General features: G+C 45.1%; 1 protein-coding gene across 2 annotated transcripts in view; it reads left to right on the top strand.

The window, feature by feature from the left end:
- Positions 1–1,735: 1,735 nt before the first annotated feature.
- pnpla7b (patatin-like phospholipase domain containing 7b) overlaps positions 1,736–17,998 on the top strand; it is a 57,402-nt gene continuing 41,139 nt past the window's right edge. For both annotated transcript variants that reach the window (XR_007935900.1, XM_028808758.2), the window contains exons 1-4: positions 1,736–1,770; positions 1,909–1,983; positions 11,999–12,086; positions 12,236–12,318. Coding sequence is in view for 1 of the 2 variants with exons in the window: in XM_028808758.2 (XP_028664591.2) it covers positions 1,738–1,770; positions 1,909–1,983; positions 11,999–12,086; positions 12,236–12,318 (279 nt within the window). In the remaining variant the exon portion in view is untranslated. The remainder of the gene's footprint in view (positions 1,771–1,908; positions 1,984–11,998; positions 12,087–12,235; positions 12,319–17,998) is intronic.

The raw sequence follows: 17,998 nt of genomic DNA, 5'->3' as shown, positions 1-17,998 counted from the left end.
TGTAGCAAGCCAAACAAAATACCAATGAGGTTGGATCTCCGCTAAACCAAACACTTTTAAAATCCACTTCTGCCGACCAAAAGTGACAACAGACCCTCAAAACACATCAACAACCACGTGGTGTGATGTTTCCACTCAGTTTCAGACAGAAAAACACTCATTTAAAACTTGTCAGCTTATACAAGAGACGGAGAGCATTGAGAAGCACCTTACCTGCAAAAGCGTCCTCCAGCTTTTGCCAGGAGCCTGCTGTACGTCACATGTGCGTCCTATGGGTGTTACATTAATTAAAGCCCCCCCTGCTACAACAGACAAATAAGAACTATATACAACAGATACAATGATTACATTCACATTAAACAAAATTCACAATATATAAAACAGAAAAATTTCAGTATAAAAAAATATAGTTTTGAGAATGTTCACAATAAAACAAACAAACTCAGCCACACGAGGATGAAGAGTCCGTAACAGAAACGGGGAGATGATGAGAAATCAGGAGTAAGCGGACAGGGTCAGTGCCAAAGAAAGGCAAGATGGCGTGAAAAAACAGAGAGTAAGTGCTCAGTGTGTACGAGGAGAAGGAAAGAGAAATCAACGTGTGAGAACAAATAGCAGGGGCTGGGGTCAGGAGTGAGAGAAGTCGGAGTGTCGTTAGAGCGTCCGCCCCGGAGAAAAGTGAACTTGCTGTGTGTGACGAGGAAAGAGAAAGAGGAATCGGTGGATGAGAACGGGGAGAAAGTCGTCAGTGCGGGAGAGAGAAGTTTGAAGAGTGGGCCGGGGTCTGTGAAAATGTTGAAGGTCTGACGTGAGCAGACCCACTGGGACCCCCCCCACGGGGTGCTGAAGGGGTCTTCGTTCCTGGACTGGATTGAGCAGGAGCTCCATGTGTGTCAACGTCAGATAGAGAGAAACAAACGAAAGGGCAAGAGGAGTCCGGTGAGTGTGTGAGAGTGCGGTGAGGAGCGGCCGCCAAGTGAGCGCAGATACGACGACAACAACACGCGTTTCTGGAGCACATTTTCATACAAGTGGCGCAGCGCACAGTGCTTTACAAGACAAAGAGAGAGACGTTTATTAAAAAAAATAAATGAATAAGGTTAGGCAACAATAAATAATAAAGAATAAAGTAAAGTCCGATGGCCGGGAGGACAGAAAAACACAATCTGCAGAGTAAGAAACTCAGAGTGTGTGTGTGTGTGTGTGTCACAGAGAGAGGACAGGAGATGTCACAGCGAGTGCCAGCATTGCATGTGACAAGGGATGAGGATGCACAGAAAGCTTGGACAAGAAGATGGCAAGTGAGCACAGGAGCGCCTGGCATCTTAATGGCCTCGCGCCAGCTCTGTGTTTGTGACGGCCCCCTGCTCTGTTAGGTGACACATTTTGCACTTTGAATCAAATCAATAAGCAGTGACAGGGTGGCCAGGAACATCCACTGCATTATGGAGTGTCACAGTGCTGAGACGTGAAAGACTTCACAGCATGAAGGCCAGGAGAGGTGACAGACTGGGTTAGTCGAACACTTGTTTATGGCAGCTGGCAGGCGCCCAGCAGGGCCAACTTCATTACACGATCAAAGAAACTGCAGAGGGGTCCGTGTGAAGGAGCGCCAGTCCTGTGGTGGGTACGTGCCGTCCTGCTGTCCTCCATTTCACTAGCAGAATGGAGATTTCTCTGTGGGTTGTGCCCGTGTCCGTGTCTCACAATTCTCCCTCTCCTCTTCCTCCCACAGACATGGCTGAAAAAGAAACCTGCGACACCTCTGAGGTACGTCTTGGCCGTTTCCTTCATAGATGGCACCTTTTATTAGCTGCTGATGTGAAGATAAGCAGGTGGTGGCTGGCGCCGCTCCCTGCTGTTAGGACGCTGACCGTCACCCCAATTATTTATTTATTTCTTTCTCAGGTGAGTTTCCCAGTCGGGACGGACATTCGCAGGAGGGTCCTACAGTTCATGGAGGCGCAGATGCAGACCACTATGGTGAGTCAGATGGCAGAGGGGATTGTGGGTGTGGAGCTGATGCTGTTTTGTTAGGGTGGCCCCTACACTTTGACCCCTCAACTCCGTGGCTGGTGCCCTGCTCTCCATTCTGTGTGCCCACCTCCTCTTGATAGTTTCTGCTCTTCTCTTGTGGCTGTCCCGTGTCGTGGATGTTCACACAGGGCTGGGCCTACGAATTGAAGACGGGACTCTTGACCTATGACAGGGGGGGCAGGTCATATAGAAAAGTATATGAGGGGGGAACCCAAAAATAACTGGAATTGGAAAAATGGTTGTTTTAATCGTTTTTACTATTCGTCTCCTTCAGAATGAATTCACTTGTCCCAACAGTTGTCCGACTGGTGGAAACATTTTTGAGGAGCGTTTGTTCAAGGCCTGAAGCCATTTTTCTTTTCTTTGACTTCCTCCACGGGACACAAACGCTTTCCTTTGAGTTCTTATTTCATTTGCGGGGAGCAAGAAAAAGTCACACGGAGCAAAAGATCAGGCGAGTAGGGAAGGTGGCGAGAACTCCGAGACACACGAGTCAATTCAGAAATCTCTTCTATAGTCCGACGCTCTTTGTAAATCGCATTGCGAACTTTTTCCAGATTTTCGTCATTCCTAAGTGGAAGGTCGGCCAGATCTCGGTTGGTCTTCGGGTGACATTTCCCCTCATTTGAAACGTGAAACCCACTTGTAGACTGGTGTTTTACGTAAAGCTCCCTCTTTAAAGGCCGTTTCAAGCGTCACTACGGTCTCAGCGTTAGAGAAAACAAAACTGAGCGCAGACTCGCTGCTCTTTATGATCACAAAAACCGCAGAACACGTTTAATAAGCGCCAAGAAACACCAACACTGAATGGCAAACAGTACAGAGCAGCGCCACTTGGTAGGCTGGCACAGAATACTGTAAGTGTGCCACACCCGGCAGCAAAATTCACAACTAAGTCGAGATTGTGCCCCAGGTACAGATTCCAGTTATTTTAGGGTAACCCCTCATATTCTTAAAGTTGCATTTAGGAAAATAAGCCTTATGTCTTGGTGCACGCTAGTATAGTAAGGGTTAATCACCACAGGCCTGGGTATTTTGTATTTTCCTTAGCAAGCTGGGACCCCACCAGTATTTCATAAGTCAAGGTCAGGTATCCCCCCCAAACCACCCCTGAAGGCTCCAGTGCCCCCCTAACCCTCCCTCCTTGGTGAAAATGAGCTGAGGACTGGAGATAATGGTGGCAGGATGTGGACGGGCGCAAGTTGGGGAGAGGGCCTGTCAAGTGGGCACAATGGATAGAACAGAGAACTGCGCAAATTAGGGTGGGAAACACCGGTGGGGCCGATCAGAGGCAGGGAGTCAGATGAGGATGACAAGTGAGTGGCGTGAGGTAAGATGGCATCCCTGTTGCTGAGCTCAGCCTGCATGAACATCGCACAGTAAAACTTGAATCTGCCGCCTGTCCTGACAGTCCGAGTGCCTAAGGGTGCCCACCTCCGCTCCTCTTTGTGGACCACTCTCTTTATCCAGTGGTGTTCATCCACCTGAATAAAAGGGCAGGAGTCTGGCTGTGCGTATCCAGCAGGGGGCGCATGCACCCTGGGATGAGGTTTGTTGGAGACTGCAGCCATTACTGACCTCACAATATACATAAAGGTGCCACACGGCGGTGACTCCAAACAGAATAAAGGAACACTAAAGGAAAATTCTGGAAGCTTTAGTTCAATATCAGCTCAACACTCCTAAATCTCTATACTGTATATAAAAGTCAATGTGTGTGTGTGTGTGTGTGTGTGTGTGTGTGTGTGTGTGTGTGTGTGTGTTTCAGTTTCACTTCTGAACAGCTGGAGCGACTTTCATGATACTTGGTGCCACGTTTCTCATTGGTCGACTAAAAATACCGCGGGGTGAAGCCAACCTTCTGGGTATGGTGGGGGTGATCTCATGATCATCCAGTTGACACTCAGAACAACCACCAGAGGGCGACCTGGAGGTGACTGCCAGCATTCTGTATGTTTGAGTGCCACCACCACTGTGCCCACCTGTTGCTTTTGCTATTAAGTCAAGTTGATGTCATCTGGATGATAACATACATACAAGACAAGCACATTAGTGAGTCGTCATTGTTTGTTAATTTTTATTTTTAAAGTTTTTTTTTTTTTAAATATAATTTTCTCAAACAATTAAAAGAAAAACTTTATTTTCCTTCTGGGCAACGGCGGGTATTTCAGCTGGTAGGTAATACTTGAAGGAGAGCTGCTTGGCTACGGCCTGGTACAGTTGGGGTTTACTGCACTATCATTGCCAAAGGTATTGGGACCCCCCCCCACCCCAAATCATTGAATTCAGGTGTGCCAATCCCTGACATGGCCACAGGTGTGTAACATCAAACACCTTGGCATGCAGACTGCAGTGGGTCGCTCTCAGGGGCTCAGGGAATTCAAGCCTGGCACCGTGATAGGATGCCACCTGTGCCATTCGTGAAATGTCCTCCCTATCTATCTATCTATCTATCTATCTATCTATCTATCTATCTATCTATCTATCTATCTATCTATCTATCTATCTATCTATCTACTAAATATTCCACGGCCAACTGTTAGTGGTCTTATAATAAAATGGAAGCAAATGAGAACAACAGCAACTCGGCCACCAAGTGGTAGGCCACCAAACAAGGACAGCGCATACTGAGGTGGGCAGAAATCACCAACTTTGTGCAGAGTCCACAGCTACAGACCCCCAAAAGCTCAAGAATAGTGCAGTGCATCATGGGATGAATGGGGTCTCCATGGCCGAGCAGCTGCAGCCAAGCCTGACATCACCAAGTGGGATGCAAAGAGTGGGATGCAGTGATGTAAAGCCCACCATAACGCCACAGGACTCGAGAGCAGCGCAGACGTCTCCTCTGCAGTAACAAATCACTGATGGACCAGTCTGGGTTTGGTGGGACCTGCCTCACTGCACTGTGCCAAGTGTAAAGTTTGGTGGAGGGGGGATTATGGAGTGGGGGTGGCCTCGGCCCCCTTAGTTCCAGTGAAAAGAACTCTTAACACTTCAACATATGAAGCCATTTTGGACAATTTCAAGTTTGGGGATGGCCGCCATCTGTAAAGAAATGGAGGAGCGAGTTGGGGGGGTTATGCACAGACCCTGACCTCAACCCGACAGACCACCTTTGGGATGAATTGGAGTGGAGACTGTGAGCCAACTGCTGCCCCTTGTGGAGGGCCTTCCCAGAAGAGCTGAAGCTGTCAGAGCTGTAAAGGGTGGGCCGACTCCACATTAAGAAGGGGGTGTCATGAAAGTTCACGTGTGTGTAAAGGCAGGCGTCCCAATACTTTTGGCAATGTGGTGTAATACTCGACAGAGAGCTGCTTGGCCAAAGTCTGGCACACTCGGGGTTTTCTGCGATCGGCGCTTGTCCAACTTCAAGACGGAATGTGGGAAAGCATTTTGGTGGTCCTGGGCACGGGCAGGGCAGGGTGAGCTCTGCTCTTCTGGGCAACGTCTAAGCATTTGTACATTTCCTAGAGTTCAGGGGTCTGAAAGACGATCGTGCCAGCGCTAAACGTGGGCACATTCTGGTTTGCCGCTTGGTCACTCACAGAAAACCAAACAGCCCCTTTCACTGCTCGCCCGCACACCCCTTCTCTCCTGAATATCCTGCCTTGTTGTTTATCTTCTTGTCGTATTGCAAATCCGTCTCCCCCTCTGCCCGTCCGCCTGCCTCGTGTGTTATGGGAGCATCGCTTGTCTTTTTTCTGTCCGCTGGTTTCTGTTCATATGAACGCAATCAGATACGGTGAAATAAACGTAACAGACCTTAGTGACCCACTTTAAAGGCTGTGCTCTCCAACAGATGGCGCCTCACTAACCTTAGCACTGCTGCTATGAGTCCTCTACCAGGTAGGTGGTATCTAAAAGAAACGGGCACACTGCGCGGCGACGTGAATGCCAAGGTCTGCCTTGATTACTCAGACAGGTAGCACGGCCAGTGCCCAGTGTGCACACAACTGGATGACGTGACGTGTGGGTTATGTGACACAAGTATTGTGACATTTTTTTTTTTTTTTTAAATTGCCTGCTGTGGTCCGCCGTCAGCCTCCTCAGACACCTCCTCTCTTCTTCATACTCTGTGAAGACCCGAGGTCAGCCGTCACAACAGACCACACGGGGTAAGTCACACAAAAAAAGAAATCATTTTTATGCAAAGCATTCCTTAAAAGTGAGAATTTTTTCCAGCTGATCTGCCCACTGGTGCACATCCTGTCACATCAAAGGAAACCAACTGGAACCTTTTCAACGGTTTGATAAAACAGGAAATGTCCAAATTGCGCCTTTGTCACACTCGGGCCACCTCTGCTCAGTGGCGTGTCACTTGGAAGATCCCGCACAGATGTGCCCTGAAGTGGCACTTAGTGGCGTGAACACTCGGCAGTGTGTGTGGCGTAAATGTCACAGACTGAGGACCAAAAAATAAAACTGCAGAAAGCGTCACCTGGGGGGGCCTCCGTCTGTTAACAGGACCATCAGCCACAGCAACAATGGAGAGCCTTAACGTGAAGGAAATGAAAGTCCTTGAGTGGCCACTGTCTTGAGAATGCCATCTGTGGCTTGACCTCAAAACTGCTGCCCCCCTGGCTGACCTGGCACAAAACGCCAGTCACTGATACGGACTGAGGAATGGGGGGAAGAAAACTTAACAGGGAGGAGAAACTTAAACGGCAGTCGTGTAGCCTGGCTGAGGGGGCAAGCGGACAAACTCACAATACTTACTTATCTGGGCAAATCAGTCATCTCTGTGCCCAGATAGTGGAGGGGATGTTGTCACAGCAGAGAGGACCACCTTTATGCAGAGCGTTGCCATTTGTTAAACCAAATATAAAATTGTGAATCCAGTCAGGACCCACCAACAGCCCAGTAAGGCGCTCCAAAGGGAAATAAAAGGTGGAAAGCGACGTAATCAACATACTGTAGACCTCAGCGTTAACACAAGCATGGCACCATCTGTTAGAGTGTATTTTGTAATGCATGTACTAGCAAAATGTACTAGTCATTCCAACAGTTGGTACATCACAAACATTTGTAGCTTTAAAATACATTACTACAAAAGTTTATTTATATGCCATCTGTTGGAATGATAAATGCAGTGCAGGTGTCTCTGTTATATGCCATTTGGTATGAGATGTGGGAAAGAAGTCAATGTTTATGAAGTGCCATCTGTTGGCATGACAATTGCAGTGCAGATGTCTCTTTTAATATGTCATTATGGGATTTTTTAAAGAAGTGTTCATGTTTGTGAAGCGCCATCTGTTGGAATGACAAATGCAATGCATTTTATTACTGCAAAGGTTTGTGAAGCGTCATGTGTTGGAATGAAAAATGCAATGCAGATATGTCTGTTAATATGTCATTTATTATGGGACTAGCAAAATACCCGCGCTTCGCAGCGGAGAAGTAGTGTGTTAAAGAGGTTATGAAAAAGTAAAGGAAACATTTTAAAAATAACGTAACATGATTGTCAATGTAATTGTGTTGTCATTGTTATGAGTGTTGCTGTCATATATATATACATATACACATATACACACACATATACACACATATACAGATATATTATATATACATATACACGTATATTTTTTATATATATATATATATATATATATATATATATACACATACATACATACATATACACACATAGATGCACTTACAATAACATAGAAATCAATATAAACAACATTAACATCATTATCATATGAGAATATGAAGTAATATATAAGAAGCACATTTCATATAAATATAAATTATTAAACAGTAAAATCTTGTTCTATAATTTGCTACTGTGGCTTTTCGTTGGTCTGTCCAGGATTTTAAATCACCTGTAGCTTGCAAACCGTTTCACGTATTGACTTGAAATGTGGTACACATATAATACGTCACGTCTGCTATCCGCTTTATGGGTGATGATTGTATTACTCTTTTTATGTTTATTTTATTTTAGAATCAACTCCTATCTGCGCACACCAGGGCGGCCGTGGGCAGATGCGTATGGTGTATTCACTCCATGTTATCGTGCATTGCGCTGTCACTGGTATTTTCATAAAAGAATTTGAACAATATATAAGAAGTGTATAAATTATTAAACAGTAAAACATTAACATTTAAGAAGTAAAGTTACATTGAGTACTACTGCAGTGCCTTCGGGTATACAGTAATCCCTCCTCCATCGCGGGGGTTGCGTTCCAGAGCCACCCGCGAAATAGGAAAATCCGCGAAGTAGAAACCATATGTTTATATGGTTATTTTTAGAATGTCATGCTTGGGTCACAGATTTGCGCAGAAACACAGGAGGTTGTAGAGAGACAGGAACGTTATTCAAACACTGCAAACAAACATTTGTCTCTTTTTCAAAAGTTTAAACTGTGCTCCATGACAAGACAGAGATGACAGTTCCGTCTCACAATTAAAAGAATGCAAACATATCTTCCTTTTCAAAGGAGTGCAAAGCAAGCAGTCAAAAAAAAAATCAATAGGGCTTTTTGGCTTTTAAGTATGCGAAGCACCGCCGGTACAAAGCTGTTGAAGGCGGCAGCTCACACCCCCCTCCGTCAGGAGCAGGAAGATAGAGAGAGACAGATAAAAAAAATCAATACGTGCCCTTTGAGCTTTTAAGTATGCGAAGCTCCGTGCAGCCTGTCCTTCAGGAAGCAGCTTCACACAGCCCCCCTGCTCACACCCCCCTACGTCAGCGCGAGAGAGAGAGAGAGAGAGAGAGAAAGTAAGCTGGATAGCTTCTCAGCCATCTGCCAATAGCGTCCCTTGTATGAAATCAACTGGGCAAACCAACTGAGGAAGCATGTACCAGAAATTAAAAGACCTATTGTCCGCAGAAACCCGCGAAGCAGCGAAAAATCCGCGATATATATTTAAATATGCTTACATATAAAATCCGCGATGGAGTGAAGCCGCGAAAGGCGAAGCGGGATATAGCGAGGGATCACTGTACCTCATTTTTTCTTTGCCCATTACATGCTTAAATGTATACATTTTTTGGTGTACCTACCTGAGAACACGCGACATATAACCGAGCGTGGGAGAAGCATGGATTTTAAACACGCGTTGAGTTCATCTGCTGGTCTCCCTCGTGGAATAACTGGTAATGTTTCACTAAAATGTACAGCGAGTAAAACGACATTACCTCCTTTTTTTTTTTTACGATCTCTGAGATCTTGCTTTTTTCGGTTCAAGGCTTCATAAGCTCTTTTATGTGCCATGGTGTACTTAATAAGTACTAATTATCCCAAACCATCATCTTTGAATGTTGCAAGACTTTCGCCTTGTATGTAGATCGGGGTAATTACATTCATTGCATTCCTAGTCTGAATCACAATGTGATTGTATGGGTGGTTACCTGGCACTGTAGGGTTGCCACCCGTCCTTTAAAATACGGAATCGTGCCGCGTTTGAGAATGAAATTGCGCGTCCCGTTTTGAATCAATACTGGACGGGATTTATCCCGTATTTTTGTAATCATTTTTTTTTTAAAGCAGCGTGTCATGCAAATCATCCCACACGCATTTTATGAAGATGCCTCCTTTCCTACTTTTGATTGGGTAATACTTGATGTCATCGTTAGTTTGATTGGTCTTTTTAACTGTCCAGTGAGGAGGGCGTGTCTTTTAAGTAGAGTCTGCAAAGTGTTGGCACTGAGATGTTGCGTCAGCGGCATAGTTGAAGCCCCTAACGTTGTGGTCAGTAAGTCGGCTAACATCCGCCATGTGCCGTCTTTCAGTTGCGAGAAGCAGATCATAGAATGGTTGAAACTGTTGCCCCTAACGTTGCGCCACGGCGTGTGGTTCGTTTATACCTCGTGTCTTCTCATTAAACTTTTATCTCGCGAATATGTTATTGCAATCCGCAGCGGGGAGCGTTTCTATAAACTTAATTTAAACTTACGTTTTACACCGTGCTTTGTTTCCCTTATGAACATGCTTGTATGCTTAACTCGCTCCGTTCTCAATTGTTTAATTAATTTTTTGCTCTTCGCTGTTTGCGGCTCTTCCTCCATTTCCCCCTACTTCGTTCTTTTATCTCGCGAATATGTTATTGCAATCCTTAACGGGAGCGTTTCAATAAACTGATTGAAAATAGTTTTGCATTTACCTTTTTAGTAAAAGGCGAGCTTTTAAGCCTGAGAAATCACCCCGTAAATGCACACGTTTAATTGCACATGTGTTAATATGTATGCTTACACAGTATTAAAAGACAGTCAAAAATTAACGTCATTTACCTTCGTTCCCGCGTGTGACTCGTGCTGTAAATCTCTTCCTTGTTTTTAGTTCACGTGATTACGTAGGAGGCGTGATGACGCGATACGTGACTCCGCCTCCTCCATTACAGTGTATGGACAAAAAATATGTTCCAGTTATGACCATTACGCTTTGAATTTCGAAATGAAACCTGCCTAACTTTTGTAAGTAAGCTGTAAGGAATGAGCCTGCCAAATTTCAGCCTTCCACCTACACGGGAAGTTGGAGAATTAGTGATGAGTGAGTCAGTCAGTCAGTCAGTGAGTGAGTCAGTCAGTGAGGGCTTTGCCTTTTATTATTATAGATTTGGAAAGAAGTGTTCATGTTTGTGAAGCACCATCTGTTGGAATGACAAATGCAATGCATTTTATTACTGCAAAAGTTTGTGAAGCGCCATGTGTTGGAATGACAAATGCAATGCAGATGTCTCTGTTAATATGTCATTTATTATGGGATTTGGAAAGAAGTGTTAGTTTGTGAAGCACCGTCTGTTGGAATGAGAAATGCAATGCATTTTATTACTGCAAAGGTTTGTGAAACGCCATCCGTTGGCATGACAATTGCAGTGCAGATGTCTCTGTTAATATGTCATTATGGGATTTTTTAAAGAAGTGTTCATGTTTATGAAGCGCCATCTGTTGGAATGACAAATGCAGTGCATTTTATTACTGCAAAGGTTTGTGAAGCACCATCTGTTGGAATGACAAATGCAATGCAGATGTCTCTGTTAATATGTCATTTATTATGGGATTTGGAAAGAAGTGTTCATGTTTGTGAAGCACCATCTGTTGGAATGACAATTGCAATGCATTTTATTACTGCAAAGGTTTGTGATGCGCCATTTTTTGGAATGATGGAGACTTAGCAAGTGGACAGACAGAGACACAGATAGCTGACGCCATAGATTTAAAGAAAATAAAAAGTTCTCTCGCCGTCACATCATGAAGCTTGCATGACCTGTAAGCAGACAGGCTGAACTTGATGCCATCCCTTTAAATGACATTGGAAGTGGCGCACGGCCGAGTGTTTCTGGGTAAGATCTTCATGGAAAAACGCTGACGTACAATCGGCAAAGCTTGTAACAAAATGATAATGGCGTTACGGCAAGAAGCAGGAATATTTAAACTTTTAAAGGGAAGCAGATGTCGTATTCGGATTCTTCTCTTCAGCCGATTAGATGTGCAAAAAAAAATAAGGTCATGAATTCCTCTTAAAATAAAAAAAAATGAAAGAAAAACTCCCATCATGACCGGCTGCCGCTCTTTCCAGCTGAATGTCCCACCGCTTTAGTCCGGTGACCCCCAGCTCTCGGTGTCTCCATGCCATCCAAGGGAGCCGAACTCGAGTCTCCTGTCTGCCAACTGCATGTTGCTTATGTTGAAATGGGAGCTGGAGCCTTAGACCCCCTGGTCTCCCACCCTGTCATCCGTGTTCTCTTTTTTTGTGGATGGTTTCTGTTTTATTCGGAGGTCACGGCACACACGATTATACACAGTTCAGCCAAAACTGCAGTCACAAAAGTGAGGCATGAATGCAGACGACGTCTTTGTGTTACACGTGTTGCTGCGGCCCGATGGCGCGGTGCCTTGTGCTTCAGCTCAGGTCAGTTTAAAGGGGCAAGCAGCACCCGCCATCGCCTCTTGTGTGTCTCCTTTTTGTCCATCATGTCCCACTTGGATAACGCCGGCTCTTTTCTTTTTTTGCAGCTCACAGGTGTTGCAATCGGCGCCGTGGCGGCCATTTTACTGGTTGGGGTGGCCGTGTTCTTCATCTACCGGAGGTTCACACAGCCAAGTAAGTGGATTTTATGTTTAAATCACCCCTGGAGGAGGAAGAGGAGGAGGAGGAGGCTGAGGCCTCCTTTCACTTTCCAGTCCAGCGTCTTACTGCCTTTAAGTTGGTCAAAGTGATGACGAGCCTGCTGGGTGTTCTTGATATTGCAGAGGAGCTGCAGCCTGGGGTGCCCCGCTATCGCTTTCGAAAGAGGGACAAAGTGCTCTTCTATGGCAGGAAGATCATGAGGAAGGTAAGGCTTTGTGGCGGAGCAGGGCTGTCGCAATAAAACATTTCTAAAACATTAGAACACTCTGGATGAGAGCGGGCCATTCAGCCCAACAAAGCTCGCCAGTCCTACCCACCTAATTCTTTCCAAAATAACATCAAGTTGAGTTTTGAAAGTCCCTCAAGTCCTCCTGTCCACCACACTACTTGGTCGCTTATTCCAAGTGTCCGTCGTTCTTTGTGTAAAGAAAAACGTCCTGATGTTTGTGTGAAATTTCCCCTTCATAAGTTTCCAGCTGTGTCCCCGTGTTCTTGATGAACTCATTTTAAAATCACCGTCTCGACCCACCGGACTAATGCTCTTCGTCATTTTAAACACTTCAGTCAGTCAGGCCTCCTCTTCATCTCCTAAAGGCTCAGCTCTTTTAATCTTTCCTCCTCACTCATCCCCAGTAGCCCTGAATCAGCCAGTCGCTCTTCTCTGGACCTTCTCTTGTGCTGCTGTGTCCTCTTTGTAGCCAGGAGACCCAAACTGCACACAAGACTCCAGATGAGGCCTCACCAGCCTGAGCAGAACCTCCTGTGACTTGTACTCCACACGTCAAGGCGCTATATGACCTGATGTTCTGTTAGCCTTCTTAATGGCCTCTGATCACTGTCGGGAAGTTGTGGAAGAAAATTATGAATACAGACACCCCCCACTGGAATACCCCAGTTTAAGCAATAAAACACAGGCAGGAGAAAACGTCAATCGTTATTCTTTATCTAAATCTCAGACGAGGCAAAAAGCATCACATCAGTGTTTCTGAAAAGAAAAAAGTGTCCTCTGTGCTCTATTTATACAATCCACTGATTAGGTGACTGCTCTTTAAAAGGAATTCATCATAAATACAGAACCCTTTTAACATCACTGGTTACACCCTGTAGCTAACAGGACAGGGCAGATGATGATGATGATGAAACCTTAGATGACCACAATTTGATTGATAGTCCTGTTTGTTTAGGATGTACAGTACATGACATTTTAAGTGTTTTATTTTAATTCTTATTTTAGGAGATGTGTGAATCTCACAAAGAAGAGAAAAGAACAATAGCCTATTATATATATATATATATATATATATATATATATATATAATACAGTAATATAATACAGTAATTTAATATCTGTATATATATATATATATATATATATATATATATATATATATATATATATATATATATATATATATATATATATATAAAATATAATATCTTTGTATATATATATATATATATATATATATATATATATATATATATATATATATATATATATATGTATATTATGATCCAGCTGGGTAGAAAAACAGGAAACTTAGAAGAATGGTTATGCCATAACTATAACATTTTTCTCTTAAGGGGTCATATAAAATAACAAGAAATACATTTATCATAATGAATAATAAAATAACATCATCGGCTTTTAAGCATAAGCTCAGAAGGATATGAGGACTGAGACACACACCAAGTGCACACTGGACCAGGGTTACAAAGTCGATAGCTTATAGTCCACTGTGACTCGATTTTCTGACCGCCCCATTGTGTGTTCAAACCTAACATTTTGACTTCTATATGTAGTTCTTTACATTTACTGACATTAAACTTCTTCTTTGTTCAGCTGCTCCTGTTAGAGGTCACCACAGCGGATCATCTTCTTCCATATCTTCCTGTCTTCATCATCTTGCTCTGTCACACCCATCACCTGCATGTCCTCTCTCACCACATCCATACACCTTCTCTTAAGCCTTCCTCATCTCCTCTTCCTGACAGCTCTATCCTTAGCACCCCTCTCTCTCCTCTGCACATGTCCAAACCAACGCCATCTGTCCTCTCTGACTTTGTCGCCCTCCTGAGCTGACCCTCTTATGTCCTCATTTCTAATCCTGTCCATCCTCATCACACCCAATGCACATCTTAGCATCTTTAACTCTTCCACCTCCAGCTCTGTGCCACCGTCTCCAGCCCATATAACATAACTGGTCTCACTACCGTCCTGTGGACCTTCCCTTTCACTCTTGCTGAAACCCATCTGTCACAAATCACTCCTGACACTCTTCTCCAGTCACTCCACCCTGCTGGCACTCTCTTCTTCACTTCTCTTCCACACTCCCCATTACTCTGTACTGTTGATCCCAAGTATTTAAACTCCTCCACCTTCGCCAACTCCACTCCCCTCATCCTCACCATTCCACTGACCTTCCTCTCATTCACACACAGGTATTCTGTCCATTCCACTCCTCTCATATCTCCATCTCTCTGGGGCTCGACCTACAGATCGCAGTGTCATCAGCAGACGTCACAGTCCACAGGGACTCCTGTCTAATCTCGTCTGTCTGCCTGTCCATCACCATTGCACTGACAGTAAACTTCATCGTCTGCAGATCAGCCCTGGTGTGTCTGCTGTCCAAGTCCTTCTGTAAAGCTGATGATTTTCTGTCCTCTTCTGCTGACCGTACGTCGTTCTCTCTTATTGTTTTATATCTGAGATGTCTCCCTTAAAGGTTTTCCGGTGCTGTGTTTCTCCCGGTGTCCACATAAACTCTGGATTTCGTCTCTGCCTGAAGAAGGGGCCCGAGTTGCCTCTTAGCTTCCATTTTGTAATCTTTTTAGGTGTCGTTTTGCTTGACTTCTCATTGCATCCATAATGGCTAACGAGGCACAACACCCGAGCACCAGAGAGCACCTTTTTCAAATATTTTTGGATTTAGGAAATATTGAGACCCCCTCCACTCTCTGTGCACTTTATCGTGTTGCAGATGTCATTTCAAAACGAATGTATTTTCTCTTTTCACCCATTGGTTTACACTCAGTAACACATAATAACAAAGTGAAGCAGTGTTTCCAGAGAGGGTCACTTCTTGTTCTTCTTCCTCCTCATCTTCTCCCACTTCTGTGTGCTTGATGGGCCTTCTCCACACAGCTCACTCCTGCAGCCCTCCTACACCCAAGCTGATTGGACCGAGTCCACCATTCGGACTTTAGCTAACGTTTAACAGCCTGGTGCCCTCGCTGGCACTAACCTTATCTGTTTATCTGGGCTTGTGACTGGCACCAGGCTGACTAGGTTTGCCCCCACAATGGCTCGGTTGTTTTCAGGAAAGGGCAGGTGCTTAGGCACCAACTCCCCCAACACGAGGTTTGATGTTGCCCTCTGAATTTGGCTCCATCAAAATATCAGACATACAGTGGGTAGAGAAACGAACCCCCCCTTCGAAATATTCCCATTTTGTTTTGTTTTACAGCCTTAAATGTAGATAGATAGGTAGATGAAAGGCACTATATAATAGATAGATAGATAGATGAAAGGCACTATATAATAGATAGATAGATAGATAGATAGATAGATAGATAGATAGATAGATAGATGAAAGGCACTATATAATAGATAGAGAGATAGATACTTTATTAATCCCAAGGGGAAATTCCCATACTCCAGCAGCAGCATACTGATAATAACAATATTAAATTAAAGAGTGATAACAATGCAGGTATAACAGACAATAACTTTGAATAATGTTAACGTTTACCCACCCGGGTGGGGTAGTGGGGCATAGTTTGATGGAGGAGCGATCTCCTCAGTCTGTCATTTACTTACTCAATGCCACCCCTGCCAAGATGTGAACACGCCAGGCGGCCCGCCTCCAGCTGACAGAGGTGTCCGCAGATTCAATCACTTCCTTCATCAGTGAGCATCTCAAGCACACTCTGATAAAATACCCACAAATCCCTGCTGTAGTGCCGCCACATCAGTGAGGGCTGATTGGTGCTCAGATAGTTAGGAGGAGGCCTGAGCCACACCCACTACATGACAAGCCACCTGGATTGGGACCCGTGTGCTGCGGGTGACACCTCGGCACCATGATGGGACAGTGTGAGGCTTATTTAGGGTGGCTGGTGTGCCAATCCTGCCACCAGCGCCTGAGTTTTTCCAGTAAGTCGGAGACCCTGCTTGCAGGGCTGGGTGCAGATTAACCTCATAATTGCAGGTTGAGGGTCTTGCTCAGGGGCCCATCGGAGTACAGTCACTTCTGGTGTTTATGGGATTTGAACTGGCAGCCTTCCAATGGCTGGCACTGGCACAACGTCTTGTGCCCGTCACATCCCACTTGGATAATACCTATCTCGGTAGGAGTGCCAAGTTCGACTTCTCTTCTTTTCTTTTTGCAGCCCACTGGTGTTGTTGTCTCAGTGCCACCACTCCGCCCAGATTGATTGATTGATTGATTGATTGATTGATGTACTTTATTTGTCCCCAAGTGGACATTACAGAAACTTGAGAAAGAGAAATTTATAACTGATATATAATTAATTAAACAAACATGGACCCCCTAAACACACATAAGAACCTCTGGCTTGGCTACTGGAGGACGGCTGTAGGTCTGACCTGTCCAGCTTGTTGTGTCCGCACGTACCGTTAGACGTTGGCTCTGAACGACTCCTCAGTCTTTTGGCGAGTTTCAAAATAAACATCAGCAGGGTGCTGCGGCCGCTCCCTGGCGCTAACGTGGACACACTCAGTCCGCCATTCCAAGTCTGGGTGCACACTTTAACTGCTCGTGTCTCCTCCACGAGTCTCCAGACACGCTCCTGCTTTTACCGCTCTGTCTGACCATATCAGATGAAAACTGTCCTGCGTTCAGGCTGGTACTCCGCAATAAACAAACACCACAGTGCCAGGGACAGCCCATGACTCGCTGTCAAAGCTCATCCAGCTGATTTAAAAGTCCGCAGGTCCGGAGATGGGCCAGTTGTGAGTCCTTCGTATTCTTTCCATCTTTAGACGAGCTGCTGCTGTGATGAGGTGCCACAGTCGTCTATAGCCGGGGGATAAGAAGTTCATTAGCAGCACCAGCAGGTCACTAATTACGAGAAGGGTTAGAATGAAAACCTGCAGCCACTGCGGCCCTCCGGGACTGGAGTTGGGGACCCCTGCTCTTGACCAACAGGTGCAGGCAGCCCCCCTGGGTCATCCAATTCTATTTCAGCCACAAGTCCATTCCGATGACCAATAGAATACATCAGCTTGTCCCCTCTGGGGGTCGCTGACTAATGAAGGTGCTCAGGTGCCACCCGTCCTCCAGCTGCTTTGTTCAGGTGCCGCCTGTCTCTACCCGTGAAGCGGTTTACGGCCTTCATGGTGTCCCAGCCAAAACAAAGCACCTTGCCAGGCTGGTTCAATGCCCTGTTATACATTTCACATCCTGATTCAGTACTTAATGCTACCCGCTAAAGGCTCGGGGGGTCTTTGGGGCTTAGAACATGAGAGCAGTGCAGATGAGGAGCGGGCATTCAGCCCCACAAAGCTCTCCGGTGCTGTCATCCATTATAACATCAAGTCTGTCGGCTCGGTGAACATCAAAACACAACTCTTGTTACCAGTAAAGTAAACGGTGCCCCCCGAAACGCCATCTCCGATAGTTTGTCCAGTTTCCAGACTCTTTGACATGTGAAGTGTTTATCACCTTCTGTCCTGGATGTCACTCATTTGATGCTCCGTTACATTTTTTTTTTCCACATAAAGCCCCTAAACCCTCTTTCTGTAGGATGGTGATCTCCCATCATGTATTTGTAGTTGGCATTCCCAGCGCCCACGTGTAACAACTGAATGGCTGAGCTGCAGTTTAACGTAAAACAATTCATCGATCGTCGTTTGCCCTCAA

This window comes from Erpetoichthys calabaricus, chromosome 9 (assembly GCF_900747795.2).
Source record: "Erpetoichthys calabaricus chromosome 9, fErpCal1.3, whole genome shotgun sequence".
NCBI lineage: Eukaryota > Metazoa > Chordata > Cladistia > Polypteriformes > Polypteridae > Erpetoichthys > Erpetoichthys calabaricus.
This window is presented reverse-complemented; position numbering and strand designations above follow the sequence as displayed.